The sequence below is a fragment of the Aethalodelphis obliquidens genome, unplaced genomic scaffold (assembly GCF_003676395.1).
Source record: "Aethalodelphis obliquidens isolate GAN/ISIS:26980383/991018 unplaced genomic scaffold, ASM367639v1 scaffold11, whole genome shotgun sequence".
NCBI classification, from domain to species: domain Eukaryota; kingdom Metazoa; phylum Chordata; class Mammalia; order Artiodactyla; family Delphinidae; genus Aethalodelphis; species Aethalodelphis obliquidens.
Genome location: NW_020837955.1, coordinates 4,657,330 through 4,676,082, shown reverse-complemented (window position 1 = coordinate 4,676,082; position 18,753 = coordinate 4,657,330). Strand labels below are relative to the sequence as shown.

The following is an 18,753-nucleotide window of genomic DNA, read 5'->3' as shown; positions in this document are numbered from 1 at the left end:
AACCTTCCTCCCCACAGATACACCAGAAATACATCTACACGTGAAACAACTCCTATAGAACACCTACTGAACGCTGGCAGAAGACCTCAGACCTCCCAAAAGGCAAGAAACCCCCCAAGTACCTGGGTAGGGAAAAAGAAAAAAGAATAAACAGAGACAAAAGGATAGGGACGGGACCTGCACCAGTGGGAGGCAGCTGTGAAGGAGGAGTTTTCCACACACTAGGAAGCCCCTTCACGGGCCGAGACTGCGGGTGGCGGAGGGGAAAAGCTTCGGAGCCGCAGAGGAGAGCACAGCAACAGGGCTGCAGAGGGCAAAGCGGAGAGATTCCCACACAGAGGATCGGTGCCGACCGGCACTCACCAGCCCGAGAGGCTTGTCTGCTCCCCCGCCACAGCGGGCGAGGCTGTGAGCAGAGGCTCGGGCTTCGTCGCAGCGCAGGGAGAGGACTGGGGTTGGCGGTGTGAACACAGCCTGCAGGGGGTTAGTGCGCCACGGCTAGCCGGGAGGGAGTCCGGGGAAAAGTCTGGACCTGCCGAAGAGGCAAGAGACTTTTTCTTACCTTTGTTTCCTGGTGCGTGAGGAGAGGGGTTTAAGAACGCTGCTTAAAGGAACTCCAGAGACGGGAGCGAGCCGCGGCTAAAAGCGCGGACCCCAGAGACGGGCATGAGACGCTAAGGCTGCTGCTGCCGCCACCAAGAAGCCTGTGTGCGAGCACCGGTCACTCTCCACACCCTGCTTCCGGGGAGCCTGTGCGGCCCGCCACTGCCAGGGTCCCGGGAGCCAGAGTCAACTCCTCCAAGAGAACGCACGGCGCGCCTCAGGCTGGTGCAGCGTCACGCAGGCCTCTGCCGCCGCAGGCCCGCCCCGCCCTCCGTGCCCCTTCCTCCCCCTCGGCCTGAGTGAGGCAGAGCCACCGAATCACCCGCTCCTTTAACCCTGTCCTGTCTGAGCGTCCTGTCTGAGCAAACAACAGACGCCTTACGGCGACCTACGCAGAGGCAAGGCCAAATCCAAAGCTGAGCCCCTGGGAGCTGTGAGAACAAAGAAGAGAAAGGGATACCTCTCCCATCAGCCTCAGAAGCAGCTGATTAAAGCTCCACAATCAACTTGATGTACCCTTCATCTGTGGAATACATGAATAGACAACGAATCATCCCAAATTAAGGAAGTGGACTTTGAGAGCAAGATTTATGATTTTTTCCCCTTTTCCTCTTTTTCTGAGTGTGTATGTGTATGCTTCTGTGTGAGATTTTGTGTGTATAGCTTTGCTTCCACCATTTGTCCTAGGGTTCTAGCTGTCCGTTTTTTTCCCTCTTAATAATTATATTTTTATTTTAATAACTTTATTATATGTTATCTTACTTTATCTTCTTTTTTCCTTCCTTCCCTCCTTCCTTCCTTCCTCCCTCGCTCGCTCCTTTCTTTCTTTCTTTCCTTCTTTCTTTCTTTCTACTTCTACTAATTCTTTCTTTCTACTTCTTCTCGCTTTTATTCTGAGCCGTGTGGATGAAAGGCTCTTGGTGCAGCAGCCAGGAGTCAGTGCTGTGCCTCTGAGGTGAGAGAGCCAAATTCAGGACACTGGTCCACAAGAGACCTCCCAGCTCCACATAATATCAAACGGCAAAAATCTCCCAAAGATCTCCATCTCAACACCAGCACCCAGCTTCACTCAACCACCAGCAAGCTACAGGGTTGGACATCCTATGCCAAACAACTAGCAAGACAGGAACACAACCTCACCCATTAGCAGAGACGCTACCTAAAATCATAAGTCCACAGACACCCCAAAACACACCACCAGACGTGGACCTGCCCACCAGAAAGACAAGATCCAGCCTCATCCACCAGAACACAGGCACTAGCCCCCTCCACCAGGAAGCCAACAAACCCACTAAACCAACCTTAGCCACTGGGGACAGACACCAAAAACAACGGGAACTATGAACCTGCAGCCTGCAAAAAGGAGACCCCAAACACAGTAAGATAAGCAAAATGAGAAGACAGAAAAAAAAAGAGCAGATGAAGAAGCAAGATAAAAATGCACCAGACCTAACAAATGAAGAGGAAATAGGCAGTCTACCTGAAAAAGAATTCAGAATAATGATAGTAAAGATGATCCAAAATCTTGGAAATAGAATAGACAAAATGCAAGAAACATTTAACAAGGACCTAGAAGAACTAAAGATGAAACAAAAAACGATGAACAACACAATAAATGAAATGAAAAATACTCTAGATGGGATCAATAGCAGAATAACTGAGGCAGAAGAACGGATAAGTGACCTGGAAGATAAAATAGTGGAAATAATTACTGCAGAGCAGAATAAAGAAAAAAGAGTGAAAAGAACTGAGGACAGTCTCAGAGACCTCTGGGACAACATTAAATACACCAATATTCGAATTATAGTGGTTCCAGAAGGAGAAGAGAAAAAGAAAGGAACTGAGAAAATATTTGAAGAGATTATAGTTGAAAACTTCCCTAATATGGGAAAGGAAATAGTTAATCAAGTCCAGGAAGCACAGAGAGTCCCACACAGGATAAATCCAAGGAGCCAAGACACATATTAATCAAACTGTCAAAAATTAAATACAAAGAAAACATATTAAAAGCAGCAAGGGAAAAACAACAAATAACACACAAGGGAATCCCCATAAGGTTAACAGCTGATCTATCAGCAGAAACTCTGTAAGCCAGAAGGAACTGGCAGGAAATATTTAAAATGATGAAGGAGAAAAACCTGCAACCAAGACTACTCTACCCAGCAAGGATTTCATTCAGATTTGATGGAGAAATTAAAACCTTTACAGACAAGCAAAAGCTGAGAGAGTTCACACCACCAAACCAGCTCTACAACAAATGCTAAAGGAACTTCTCTAGGGAAGAAACACAAGAGAAGAAAAAGACCTACAATAACGAACCCAAAACAATTAAGAAAATGGGAATAGGAACATACATATCGATAATTACCTTAAATGTAAATGGACTAAATGCTCCCACCAAAAGACATAGATTGGCTGAATGGATACAAAAACAAGACCCATATATTTGCTGTCTACAAGAGACCCACTTCAGACCTAGAGACACATACAGACTGAAAGTAAGGGGATGGAAAAAGATATTTCATGCAAATTGAAACAAAAAGAAACCTGGAGTAGCAATTCTCATATCAGACAAAATAGATTTTAAAATAAAGAATATTAGAAGAGACAAAGAAGGACACTACATAATGATCAAGGGATCGATCCAAGAAGAAGATGTAACAATTGTAAATATTTATGCACCCAACATAGGAACACCTCAATATATAAGGCAAATACTAACAGCCATAAAAGGGGAAATCGACAGTAACACACTCACAGTAGGGGACTTTAACACCCCACTTTCACCAATGGACAGATCATCCAAAATGAAAATAAATAAGGAAACACAAGCTTTAAATGATACATTAATTTGACATTTATAGGACATTGATATTTATAGGACATTCCACCCCAAAACAACAGAATATACATTTTTCTCAAGTGCTCATGGAACATTCTCCAGGATAGATCATATCTTGGGTCACAAATCAAGCCTTGGTAAATTTAAGAAAATTGAAATTGTATCAAGTATCTTTTCCGACCACAATGTTATGAGACTAGATATCAATTACAGGAAAAGATCTGTAAAAAATACAAACACATGGAGGCTAAACAATACACTACTTAATAACGAAGTGATCACTGAAGAAATCAAAGAGGAAATTTAAAAATACCTAGAAACAAATGACAATGGAGACACGACGACCCAAAATCTATGGGACGCAGCAAAAGTTTATAGCAATACAATCCTACCTTAAGAAACAGGAAACATCTCGAATAAACAACCTACCCTTGCACTTCAAGCAATTAGAGAAAGAAGAACAAAAAAACCTCAACGTTAGCAGAAGGAAAGAAATAAAAATAAAATAAAAATCAGATCAGAAATAAATGAAAAAGAAATGAAGGAAACAATAGCAAAACTCAATAAAACTAAAAGTTGGTTCTTTGAGAAGATAAACAAAATTGATAAACCATTAGCCAGACTCATCAAGAAAAAAAGGGAGAAGACTCAAATCAATAGAATTAGAAATGAAAAAGGAGAAGTAACAACTGACACTGCAGAAATACAAAAGATCATGAGAGATTATTACAAGCAACTCTATGCCAATAAAATGGACAACCTGGAAGAAATGGTCAAATTCTTAGAAAGGCACAACCTGCCGAGACTGAATCAGGAAGATAGAAAATATGAATAGACCAATCACAAGCACTGAAATTGAAACTGTGATTAAAAATCTTCCAACAAACAAAAGCCCAGGACCAGATGGCTTCACAGGCGAATTCTATCAAACATTTAGAGAAGAGCTAACACCTATCCTTCTCAAACTCTTCCAAAATATAGCAGAGGGAGGAACACTCCCAAACTCATTCTATGAGGCCACCATCACCCTGATACCAAAACCAGACAAGGATGTCACAAAGAAAACTACAGGCCAATATCACTGATGAACATAGATGCAAAAATCCTCAACAAAATACTAGCAAACAGAATCCAACAGCACATTAAACGGGTCATACACCATGATCAAGTGGGGTTTATTTCAGGAATGCAAGGATTCTTCAATATATGCAAATTAATCAACATGATACACCATATTAACAAATTGAAGGAGAAAAACCATATGATCATCTCAATAGATGCAGAGAAAGCTTTCGACAAAATTCAACACCCATCTATGATAAAAGCTCTGCAGAAAGTAGGCATAGAGGGAACTTTCCTCAACATAATAAACGCCATATATGACAAACCCGCAGCCAACATCATCCTCAATGGTGAAAAACTGAAAGCATTTCCAGTAAGATCAGGAACAAGACAAGGTTGCTCACTCTCACCACTCTTATTCAATATAGTTTTGGAAGTTTTAGCCAGAGCAATCAGAGCAGAAAAGGAAATAAAAGGAATCCAAATCGGAAAAGAAGAAGTAAAGCTGTCACTGTTTGCAGATGACATGATACTATATAGAGAGAATGCTAAAGATGCTACCAGAAAACTACTAGAGCTAATCAATGATTTGGAAAAGTAGCAGGATACAAAATTAATGCACAGAAATCTCTGGCATTCCTATACACTAAGGATGAAAAATCTGAAAGTGAAATCAAGAAAACACTCCCATTTACCATTGCAACAAAAAGAATAAAATATCTAGGAATAAACCTACCTAAGGAGACAAAAGACCTGTATGCAGAAAATTATAAGACACTGATGAAAGAAATTAAAGATGATACAAATAGATGGAGAGATATACCATGTTCCTGGATTGGAAGAATCAACATTGTGAAAATGACTCTACTACCCAAAGCAATCTACAGATTCAATGCAATCCCTATCAAACTACCACTGGCATTTTTCACAGAACTAGAAGAAAAAATTTCACAATTTGTATGGAAACACAAAAGACCCCAAATAGCCAAAGCAATCTTGAGAACAAAAAATGAAGCTGGAGGAATCAGGCTCCCGGACTTTGGACTATACTACAAAGCTACAGTAATCAAGACAGTATGGTACTGGCACAGAAACAGAAAGATCAATGGAACATGATAGAAAGCCCAGAGATAAACCCACGCACATATGGACACCTTATCTTTGATAAAGGTGGCAGGAATGTACAGTGGAGACAGGACAGCCTCTTCAATAAGTGGTGCTGGGAAAACTGGACAGATACATGTAAAAGTATGAGATTAGATCACTCCCTAACACCATACACAAAAATAAGCTCAAAATGGATTAAAGACCTAAATGTAAGGCCAGAAACTATCAAACTCTTAGAGGAAAACATAGGCAGAACACTCTATGCCATCCATCACAGCAAGATCCTTTTTGACCCACCTCCTAGGGAAATGGAAATAAAAACAAAAATAAACAAATGGGACCTAACGAAACTTCAAAGCTTTTGCACAGCAAAGGAAACCATAAACAAGACCAAAGACAACCCTCAGAATGGGAGAAAATATTTGCAAATGAAGCAACTGACAAAGGATTAATCTCCAAAATTTACAAGCAGCTCAATAACAAAAAAACAAACAACCCAATCCAAAACTGGGCAGAAGACCTAAATAGACATTTCTCCAAAGAAGATATACAGACTGCCAACAAACACATGAAAGAATGCTCAACATCATTAATCATTAGAGAAATGCAAATCAAAACTACAATGAGATATCATCTCACACCGGTCAGAATGGCCATCATCAAAAAATCTAGAAACAATAAATGCTGGAGAGGGTGTGGAGAAAAGGGAACACTCTTGCACTGCTGGTGGGAATGTGAATTGGTTCAGCCACTATGGAGAACAGTATGGAGGTTCCTTAAAAAACTACAAATAGAACTACCATATGACCCAGCAATCCCACTACTGGGCATATACCCGGAGAAAACCGTAATTCAAAAAGAGTCATGTACCAAAATGTTCATTGCAGCTCTATTTACAATAGCCCGGAGATGGAAACAACCTAAGTGCCCATCATCGGATGAATGGATAAAGAAGATGTGGCACATATATACAATGGAATATTACTCAGCCATAAAAAGAAATGAAATTGAGCTATTTGTCATGAGGTGGATAGACCTAGAGTCTGTCACACAGAGTGAAGTAAGTCAGAAAGAAAAAGACAAATACTGTATGCTAACACATATATATGGAATTTAAGGGAAAAAAAATGTCATGAAGAACCTAGGGATAAGACAGGAATAAAGACACAGACCTACTGGAGAACAGACTTGAGGATATGGGGAGGGGAAAGGGTGAGCTGTGACAGGGCGAGAGAGAGTCATGGACATATATACACTAACAAACGTAAGGTAGATAGCTAGTGGGAAGCAGCCGCATGGCACAGGGATATCGGCTTGGTGCTTTGTGACCGCCTGGAGGGGTGGGATAGGGAGGGTGGGAGGGAGGGAGACGCAAGAGGGAAGAGATATGGGAACATATGTATATGTATAACTGATTCAGTTTGTTATAAAGGAGAAACTAACACACCATTGTAAAGCAATTATACCCCAATAAAGATGTTAAAAAAAATTAAAAAATAAAATAAAATGTGTTTCTTATAGATAGCATGTAGTAAGATCATGTTTTTCTTTTTCTCTTTTTATGTATTGTGCCAATCTGAATCTTTTAACTGGAACACTGAATCCATTTACATTGATTGTGATTACTAAAAAGATGGTATTTACCTCTGCCATTTTGCTGTCTTCTATATATCTTAGGCCCTTTTTTTTCCTCTATTGTTCCATTACTGCTTTATTTTTCATGTGTACTGTTTAAATTCCTTTGTTTTGTGCTTTACTATCAATCTTCAAATTATGTAAACAATTAAATTGTTAAACTATTCTCCTAGTGGCTATGCTGGGAATTAAGATTGATGTCTTAATTTATGGCAATCTAATTTGGACTAATAGCAACTTAACTTCAATAGTATATAAAAATTTTACTCCTGTATAACTCTATTTTACCTTTGCTCTTTACTGTTATTATCACAAGTTACATGTTTCTACTTTGTCCATCAATATAGATGTGTAATTATTGATTTATGATATTTTCTTTAAATCAAATAAGAGAAAGAAGAATTACTAGCATGTGTGTGTGCGTGTGTGTATATATATATATATATATATATATATATATATATAAAATGTCTTTTATACTTAACTATGTAGTTATTTTTACCAGTGTTCTTTATTTCTTCATGTAGAACTGAGATACTTTCTATTGTGCTTTCATTTCAGCCTTAGGTCTCTACCCTTCAGTATTTCTTGTAGCAAAGGTGTGTTACTGATAAATTCTCAGATTATCTGGGAATATCTTAATTTCTCATTTATTTTTGAAGGCTGTATTTGCTGTATTTAGAACTATTAATGAACATTTTCTTTTTCTTTCAGTTCTCTGAACATGTCATACTAATGTATTCCAGTATCCATGTTGCCTGATGAGAAGTCGGGTTATAATTTTATTGAGAATCAATTTCTATTATAAAGTCGCCTCTTTTTTGTTACTTTTGAATTATTTTTTGTCTGTGTCATTTGACAGTTTGATTGGGATGTGTCTAAGCGTGGATTTATTGTAGGTCTATTCTCTTGGGGAGTTCAATTAGCTTCTTGGAGGTATAGATTGTTTTCCTCAAATTTAGTTTTTGATCATTACTTATTCCTATATTCCTTCTGCCCCTTTCTGTTCTCTCCTTCTGGGACTCCTGTTATGCATAAATTGGTCCACAGAATGGTATTTTTTAGGTCTCTGAAGCTCTCTTTGCATTTCTTCATTCTTTTTCTCTTTCATCTTCTCAGATTTGGTAATTCAATTGACCTCTCTTCAAGTTTGCTGATTCTTTCTTCTTCCTGCTTGAATCTTCATTGAGCCCTGCTAGTGAATTTTTAATTTCAGTTGTTATACTTTTCAACTCCAAATTTGTTTCCTTTTCATAATTTCTATCTTTTTGTTGATATTCTCTATTAAGATGACATAGAATTGGCTCAGGCTACTGTGGGTAATCAACAGCAGTGGCAGTAATTCCCCCATTGATAATAATGATGGTAGGACCAGTGAAGGGGTTGGCTTTTTACACACATCTGCATCCACATCCTCAAGTCTAGTAATCCGACTATCAACAATGTGTGAAAGTAGAAGAGCTTGCCACCTAGCAACTGGGAAAACAAGCTCTGAAGGACACATACATTCAGAATTATCTGGATGGACATAAGGGAAACTAAGAGTTCTGGAAAAATAGGTAAAATCAGAGCCATGGGAACCCTGTCTTGTGGCAGAGGGAAACGGTTTGTGCTTCTATTCTTAACAGTTTTGCATGACTTTGGAAACATACTTTATTTTTCTTCCTAATGGTAATAACAACATCAACTAACATTTATCGAGTGCTTTTTTCCAGGCACTAATGTTTACATGAATTAGATCAAATTCTCAAAACACTTTTACAGAAAAGTCTATTTTGATCAATCCCTTTGTCAAAGGTCTATTTTAAAGAGGAACAATCTGAGACAGAGAGATTAAGTAACTCACCTAACATTATATGAATAGTAAGGGTTGAAGTCAGGATTTAAACATGGATAGTACAATTCCAGAGGCTATGCTCTCAACACTTACAATGTCCTCTCTGCCTTTTAGAAGTGTACATACTATGAAAATATATCAATTTATTTAACTTAGCTGTGAAAGCAAAGTTAATGATAGAGGTTATATATATTATGTAGTACTATCCATTATCCTAATGTTGGAGGTTGATGAAACTTAACGTCATTATGTCATTTTTCTGTTCTAATTCCTGCATTGGTTCCACGTTTCACTCAGAGTAAAAGCCAACAAAGCTCAATAGTATACAAGACTATATCTTCTGGTCGCCCTTATTTCTCATACCCTCTTTCTTCTACTTCCCCCTCACTGACTCCTCTCCAGTGCTACTGGCCTCATTGATGTTTCTGAAACTCACCAGGCAAACTCCTGCTTCTATCTCTGCCTAGAAACTCTTTTCCCAGATATAAACATGGTTAACTCCTTCAAGTTCTATAGGATTTTACTCAAATCTCACCTTTTCAATGAGACATATCTTGATCAATCCTATTTAATACTGCAACACCCCTTCTGTACCTCCAATCCCATTCACCAGCTCGATTTTTCTCATAGCACTACCATTTATTTTGTATAATAAATACATTTATTTACCACATTGTTTATTGCCTGTTTCTGCTGCCCGAAAACCAGTGCTACAAAGTGAGGAATCTGTCTTGCTCAACAGAGTAAGCACTCATTTATTCAAAGAGATTAAATTTTTTAAAGTGAAAGAAACATGAATATCAGTGGATACTATCCCATTCTGAGTAACATGGTTCCCCAAGACTATCTTTAAATGTAATGCTTTGGACTTTGCACAGGCTGCATCAACTATCTAAATAATTTTTATCCCATTTTATACTTGAAAACCCCTCTCTCTCTGCTAAAATAACTCTGTCTAAGCAATTTTCTTAGAAATCCTTAGTACTTTACTCCCATGAGACCACATGATATGTGGCTCATACTTTATTTGTAGTACTTAAAACCATGTATTTTAATTTATCTTTTGGCATGTTTCTATCCATAGACTCTACCCCTCCCTAACCTAGAACATTTATCCCTCATCTTCGTATCAATAGCATCTAGCATAGTAATTGACATATTGTCAAGCCCTCAGTTAATAAAATAAACAATAACTATTTCCTTTTATGTATACCAAACCCCCTACAGACTTAAAAGAGACTTCTGTTTATGTTTATAAGCGCTTTTAAAAAGTTTAATCGTCTAATCTATACAACTGACTTATAATACGTATGTAGTTCTAGACACCAAAGGCTTGAAACAGAATTACTTAAGTTTTCTTTACAGACAGCATTTCTAAGTAGGATATAGCATCATATTTTGAAATCTGTCTAACGTCTCTAGGTGGTTGTGTTGTTATATATGTGTACACGGGGTGGGAAGGGGTTAAGGGTAAAGTTAAATTCCATTGAGTAGTTATTTTCAAGCATACTTCACAAGTGACCTTCTTCATTAAGAGATGTATGGTGTGTTTTACATATATCTGTCTCTCTGGAGACTATAAATCATGCAAAGCAGCGACATCCATATTTTAGCAAAAGCAATTCAAGAAGAGTGACATGATCAGATTCTCATTTTTGCTTTTGGTACAACTGGCAGATATGCACAAGAATGGATTAAAATGGCTTCTGTGAAATTGTTCAAGGAAAAATTAACCAAGGGTATAATGTTTCCTTGGGGTAACACGATCTTTCTCTTTCCTTTTGGCTCCGATAGCTCTTAAATTTAAGTCACATATTTTTAGAATTATATAATGGTATCCAACCAATGACAAAGTACTAGTAGAGCAAACAGTGTAAGTTTTTCAATTCATTTTCAATTTTTTCTTAGAGAATTCTTTATGAGGTGATACAAAGGAAACTACCAATAAGTGGATTAAATCCTACTTTTGAAGTTGTTTTGCTTCCTCAATAAAAGTGTTCCTACTTGTTGTTCTACAAATTTCACTGAGACTAATACTAAAGAAGAAAAATGGTTATTTTTAAATGGTTATTTTTAAATTTAGTTTTACATAAAAAATAATTTGAATAAAATTTCTAAAAAATAATTTCTAAAAAGAAAATCTTTGTTATTAAAGTTTTTTTAATATGAAACATTTTTTTTCCCTACATGATTCTAGAGCTATAACTGAGAGTGCAAAATGTTAGCAGATACAAACCAACAAGGATGGAATAGAGGATGCCTGGCCTATCTGATGGCGGCTGAATATTCCGGTCCTGATCAATGGCTTCGATCGGTGGGGTAACAATGATGGGGTTCAATTCTTCCTGGAAAAAAAATCAGAGAGTTTAGTTCAGCTTCATTACCTCAGAAAGAATTGACACGCAGATATTGTAGTCTGGACAGCTAGGTAACACCTGAGCCAGCAGTTAGACTCAGATTTCAAGATTTGTAGTTGAACACCATAGACTAGTTAATTTTGAATCTGAAGAAAGGACAGAATTATAATAATCTCCAAGAGTGGCCTTGCCTGTTATTGTGGAAAAAATAAAAACAAATATATTCAGAGACAACCCTAGAAAGGTAAACTGAACTCAGAATGACTTGTATCTCTGGCATATTATCTTCAATTATTATAATTCTTAATTTTAACTGATTCTAATATCTACCCTTCTCTATATATAATATTGGACTCATCATTGCTTGGATTTGTGGTCTGTATTTTAATTGAATAATTTTATAGCATTTAGAAAGAGAACAGTTACGTTAAAATAGTAAAAACTTCACCATCAACTATAAATATATTCTAGCACTGATAATTAAGTGATTTGAAATTTTAGCAAACTATATAATTTAATACCTAAATAATTGAACTTATCAATTATTAAATTACTGTCATTGCATTTTATGTGTTGTTTACACTTAGAAACTTCTCTTTTTCAATATCTTTTTAAAAACCCACTTAATATACATTTGATATTTAAAATCTAGTATAATCTCCCTTTAACAAAAAAAATAAGATTTAGACTACATGAAAGAAAATTTGCTGCACAATTGTCAATAACAATTGGTCAATGTCAATTTGTGGACACTGTTATTCTCATCTCATGTTATATTGTAAGTATACTATTTCCCAGAAGCTTTTGAAAATATTTAGCCAGATTCCTGTCTCTTTCTGTATGTTAACTAACAGAGGAAGGAAAAACAAATCTAACATGTTCACAATACTCTTATTTAGACACATATATACTTAACATATATTCTTAAGAGGCCAAACTACCATTTCTATTTTTCTTTGATTAGTTTTGCTTTTTTCAAGTGGCAGAAATATCAAATCGTTTGAAAAAGTGCCATACATTTTGAAATATTTTTCCTTTGTGAACATTTTAAAAATGTAGTATTAAGGTGGGTGGCATGGGTCAAGCTGATCACTTTCAACTTTTTATGTGATCATAGAAGAAACACAAGTGGAACAGTCACATATATCTTTGAAGCTTATATACTACAAAATATATGATGTCTGGTTCTTTTCAAAACCTTCCAAACAGTATTGATAATTTTCTTTTTTTTAATTTTTAAAATTTATTTATTTTTTTACTGAAGTATAGTTGATTTACAATGTTGTATTAGTTTCAGGTGTACAGCAAAGTGATTCAGTTATACACACATACAGATCTATTTTTTTTTCAAATTCTTTCCTCTTATAGGTTATTACAAAAATGAGTATATTTCTCTGTGCTATACAGTACATCTTTGCTTTGATAATTTTCATCCTTAAAATGGGGGAGCAAAGAGCACACATGTGAAATACTCATACAGCCATGGCTCATGAAAATCACATCAGTTTCTGCCTGATCACTGGAACTTTATGCACATATTCAAACAAACAAACAAAAACACCTCAAGGAACTAACAAAAAATACTCTTATTATTTCCATGTATTCCAATATGTATCTGAAAAATTTTCAGGTATATTTTTTACCTTACAAATTGTGACTGACTGTTGTATCCAAAATGTGCATTTGAATATCCTTTCAATTGCATATTTGACCTTGACATATAAGGCTTTTTTTTTTTGGTCACCTTAATGTTTTAAACATATACCACTCTGCCTTACATTTAGACCCTATTAATATTGTCTCACTGAAGAAAAGTTCCTAATTTTAACATAGTCCTATACATTCCTTTCTCTTTTCATTTATACTTGGCGATTTCCTCTACCTGCACACATAATCTGACCACCTGAGGAACAGTTGATAATTTTCCCTTATCTACATCTATACAGAGACTACTGTGCTCATCCATATCAAAATTTATTGAACATTCTTGCTGACTGTACATCTGAGTTTCTGTGCCCATAACTTTCTTGAGAGCAGGGGTAAGGCTGATTTATATCTGTAGCACCAGAAACGTAGGGGGCACACAGACACTCAAGAACTGTTAAATAAACGGCTTCTCAGCTCCAGATTATTTAGAGTATTCTTGACCCATGGATCCTTGCCTTTCTCTCTGGGTTCCTGTGGGACATCCAAATACACACACTGACATTTGATAAGTATCTTTTTATAACTCCCAGATCTTTGTGCTCACAAAGTTATTGCACCCAACTGGAGGGAAAAATAATGTGGCCATGGGAGTGGATCAAAATGCACAGATATGGGCTCAGAGTTTTTCATTGAGATGGCCTTTTGGGTGTTACAGTAAGTAGTCTCATAAATATTCCAGTAGATTGAGTGGTGAACGTCTGTATCCTACAACAAAACATACCAAGCCTTGCTAGTAAGTTTTCAATAAGCTATTTAATTCCTCAGAGTTTGAATCCTAATTTTCAAAGTGAGATTAATAATATCTACATTCAATAATTAATGTGAGGATTCATCAAAGAATGTATGTAAAACAGTAAGTGGCATACTTAATACATGGAAATTATTAGTATTATCAAAATTAATATTATTTTTAATTGTGTAATATTGACATTAAACTTGCCTCCAAACTATAAGCAGAGAAAGAGATGGAAAATTTTAATTTCAGGCTGGAAGCTTATTTGAAACCAGATCTTGCATATTTTCCTGAAAACATGACACTGACATGAATCTTGAAGGTTTTATTTAGGATTACAAAATTGATCAAATGTTTCAGGGAATGAAGGGGGACTATCTATCATTGCTATTTAATTTTAAACAGAGATTTGGATGTAAAACCTGCAAAGCAAATTATTTAATGATTATACTTAAACACAATTTTAAATAGTGTATCAGGGAGTTGAATGTTCACTTAAAATGAACATTTCATTTTACTTTATTAAAAGGAAGCTTCAGTGATATTCCTTTTCTGTAGACTCAGACACATTACAGTTTCATATCCAATTTAAAAACTCATTCCCCACCCTTTGATTAAAGAAATTTGTGATAACTCTTTGATTTATAAATATTCTGATGAGTTATATAAATGTATCAAGCACTTGCTGTGTGCAAAGAATTCCACTAATTGTTCAAGAAGTGTTAAAAAATAGGTAATAGTTCTGGAATTATGAAGGAGCTCACAGTCATGAGGATGGGGACTCAAAGTACATGAACACGATTTAGAAAAATATTTATAAAGACATTTATCAATAAATATTAAAAAAGAGCTCTGGTACAAAACTCATATGATCAAGTATTATGAGTGAATTAGTCAAAATAACAAGAATCAGAGATATTCAAACACGTGTAGCTTAAATAAAGCAAATTTTGATTCATATATCAAATGTGAAATTAATAAAGATAAAAAATATGCCTGCATTTGATAGAGGCTGGATAGGGAGTTTAAAAACATACACATACAGGCTTCCTTGGTGGCGCAGTGGTTGAGAGTCCGCCTGCCGATGCAGGGGACACAGGTTCGTGCCCCGTTCTGGGAAGATCCCACATGCCGCGGAGCGGCTGGGCCCGTGAGCCATGGCCGCTGAGCCTGAGCATCCGGAGACTGTGCTCCGCAACGGGAGAGGCCACAACAGTGAGAGGCCCGCGTACCGCAACAGCAACAAAAAAAACACACACACAGGGGGCTTCCCTGGTGGTGCAGTGACTAAGAGTCCGCCTGACAATCCAGGGGACACGGGTTTGAACCCTGGTCCAGGAAGACCCCCACGTGCCGTGGCACAACCAAGCCCGTGCGCCACAACTACTGAGCCTGCACTCTAGAGCCCGCGAGCCACGACTACTGAGCCCGCGTGCCTAGAGCCCGTGCTCTGCAACAAGAAAAGCCACCAAAATGAGAAACCCGAGCACCGCAACAAAGAGTAGCCCCCGCTCGCTGCAACTAGAGAAAGCCCCTGTGCAGCAACAAAGACCCAATGCAGCCAAGAAATAAATAAATATTAAAAACACAGACACAATTGATGATAGATAGATAGATGATAGATAGATAGATAATCTAGGGCTATTTTGAGGAGAGTCATTAAAGTGCCTTTATAAACAGTGCAGTTTAATTTTCATATAGTTGGCAATGGAAAACTTCTACAGGTGAATAGCAAGTGTATTTTTATCATTCTGATGAAAAAAATCATCCTAGAGTGTCTTGTAGGTACAGAATAACATAAAGAAAAAATATTTAAAATTGTACAACCCAGTAATAGCCACTGTTAATATTTTGAGGTATTTTCTATCGGTATTTATCTTCTATGTATCATCTATCTACCTGTCTGTTTACACAGTGATATTTCACCACTTTGCATATATAAATTCTGTTGATTATTTTTACCTCACATATTAATAACCACTGTTCTAAGTCAATGCATCTGCTTTTCAAAAAAACAATTTGCAATAACGTGCAACCTCCACTAATGTTATAATGTTAGTTGTACTTTTTTTTTTTTTTGCGGTACGCGGGCCTCTCACTGTCGTAGCCTCTCCCGTTGCGTAGCACAGGCTCCGGACGCGCAGGCTCAGCAGCCATGGCTCACGGGCCCAGCCGCTCTGCGGCATGTGGGATCTTCCCGAACCGCGGCACGAACCCGTGTCCCCTGCATCGGCAAGCGGACTCTCAACCACTGCGCCACCAGGGAAGCCCAGTTGTACATTTAGGATGCTTATATTGTTTAATAACACATATAACGTATTCATTACTGCGCTGTGTCTTTAATTATATTCCTAGGTTAAACTCCGGGATGTGGAACTTCTGGATCAAGAAATGAGAGCATGTTGAACTCTTTCAGACAAATTGCCAGATGGCTTTCCAGAAAGATTGCAATGATTTATTTCCTCCTCAGTAGTGTGTGTTTATAACAGCACATACTTGTCGATACTGAGGGTGATATATATCTGAAATACTGTTAATAAATATAAAGTTAAATTTTACATTTCTTTGATTGATAGCATAATTTATTTGATATATTTATCTGTATTTCTTCTGTTCATTTACTTTGTCTATTTTCTTTTTTAAATTTGGTATTTTAAAATTTTATTTCCATGACATATGTGAATAGCACAAAAATCAACACTTTGTCATCAGTCTTAAAAATATTTTCAGTATGTTGTTTGCCTTTTAATATTATTTGTTTTTGAGATCTAGAAGCTTGGCGTTTTTATGTATTGAAATATATCCCTTTTTCCCTTTTTGATTTCTGCTTAGTCTTTCATCCTCTGAAAGTCATATAAATGCTGAATTATATTTATTTTCAGTTATTATGGTTTCAACATTTTAAATTTAATTCTTCAGTCTATCAAGACATCCGAATAGTAAAGACAATATTCACCAAACTGCGGCTGGAATTTTAACCTTTTTTTTTTTTTTTTTAACAGAAGTGAAATCAGTTTTAAAAACTCTTTGCTTTCCCCCTTTTCTGTGTCTTAAATAGACATCTGTATAAAATTTAATCGCCTTCAAAAACCTATTGATCCTACGTTTCTCTCATATTCTATTACACTGCTTTAATATCTTAATTTATCCATGTCTGTAATGATTTAAAATAGAAATTGAGAGTTCCTCTATTATATAAGGTTGATGAGGTTTAAAATTGTGTGTGTGTGTGTGTGTGTGTGCATGTGAAAACTAGATATTGGAAAGACACACAGTGAGTTAAAATAAGGAATTAGGCTCCAAATAATCTAGATTTACAGAAAAGTAGCAACAAAATTGATGAAGACAAAGATGATAAAATGCCAAACAAGAAAATGCCATCTAATTGCATTGGTTAATGTCTCAAATTTGTCACGAATCTTCTTCCCAGTCCCAAACACACACACACACACAAAATTGCTGCTCCTGTTAATGAAATTTGAGAATTGAGAACTACACTATAATTTTTTTCATGTTACATTTCCTTTAAGAATTATTTTATATTCCTGCATTCAGTTACAATATATATACGTACATATGTGTATATATATTTGTAAATATTAAATTAATTAAAGTTTTCTTGGTTTAGATTCTGTTTTATTGGTTTTAACACTCATGTCTAAATATTTATATCATGATTTACTTACTTTTAAATTCTTTATTTTTATTCAACAGTCAACTGAAATATGTCCTTGAATGTTTTTTTCAGTAAGAAAATATGAGTACTTGTATATATGAGAATGTAAATGGGTTTATACCTGAATGAAAATTTGACCAAATATTAGGTTCTCTATTTCACAAACTTTTCCTCTATTTACAAACTTTCCTCCATTGTCTTCCAGTTTTGTTTCTATGGAGCAGAAATCTGAGCTCTACCTAATATGTGGTTCCTTTATGTTTTTTTCTTCATTGGTCTTGTAGAAATTTGCTTTTATCTGGAAATAAAATAATATACCAGAAATTTTCTGAGTAAAGGCTATCAAATTTTACTGCACTTTGCCTTACTGTATTTCACAGATACTGCATTTTTTACAAATTGAAAGTTTGTAGCAACGCTGTGTCAAGCAAGTCTATCAGCATGCACCATTTTTCCAAAAGCATTTGTTCACTTTGTGTCTCTGTGTCACACTTTGGTAATTCTCACAGTATTTCAGACGTTTTTGTCATCATTATGTTTTTTACAGTGATCTGCAATCAGTGATCTTTGAGGTTACTATTACAATTGTTTTGAAGCACCAGGAACTGTGCCCCTATAACAGATGGCGAACTTAATAAATGTCATGTGTGTTCTGACCACTCCACAACTGGCTGTTCTCCCATCTTTCTCCCTCACCTTAGGCCTCCCAAGTCTCTGAGACACAACATTGTTGAAATTAGGCCAGCTAATAACCCTACAATGGTTTCTAAGTGTTCAAGTGAAAGGAAGAGTAGTAGTCTCTCACTTTAAAACAAAAGCTAGAAATGATTATACTTAGTGAGGGTGGAAAGCCAAGACAGGATGAAAGCAAGCCTTCTTCAGACAGTTAGGCATGCTGTGAATGCAAAGGAAAAGTTCTTGAAGGAAATTAAAAGTGCTAATCCAGTGAACACACAAATGATAAGAAAGCAAAACAGCCTTATTGCTGATATGGAGAAAGTTTTAGTGGTCTGGATAGAAGATAAACCAGCTACAACAAATGAGGAGTTGCTTCTTATGGATAAGCAAAGGAAGTGGTTTCTTAAGATAGAATCTACTCCTGGTGAAAACGGTGTGAAGACTGTTGAAATAACAACAAAGGATTTAGAATATTACATAAATTAGTTGAAAAACAGCAGCAGTGTTTGAGAGGAT

At 36.5% G+C, this 18,753-nt stretch overlaps 1 protein-coding gene across 16 annotated transcripts in view; it reads right to left on the bottom strand.

Annotated features, from left to right (window-relative positions):
* PCDH15 (protocadherin related 15) overlaps positions 1–18,753 on the bottom strand; it is a 718,778-nt gene that overhangs the window by 318,237 nt on the left and 381,788 nt on the right. For all 16 annotated transcript variants that reach the window (XM_027111903.1, XM_027111902.1, XM_027111901.1 and 13 more), the window contains one exon: positions 11,323–11,431. In XM_027111903.1, coding sequence (XP_026967704.1) covers positions 11,323–11,431 — 109 coding nt within the window. The remainder of the gene's footprint in view (positions 1–11,322; positions 11,432–18,753) is intronic.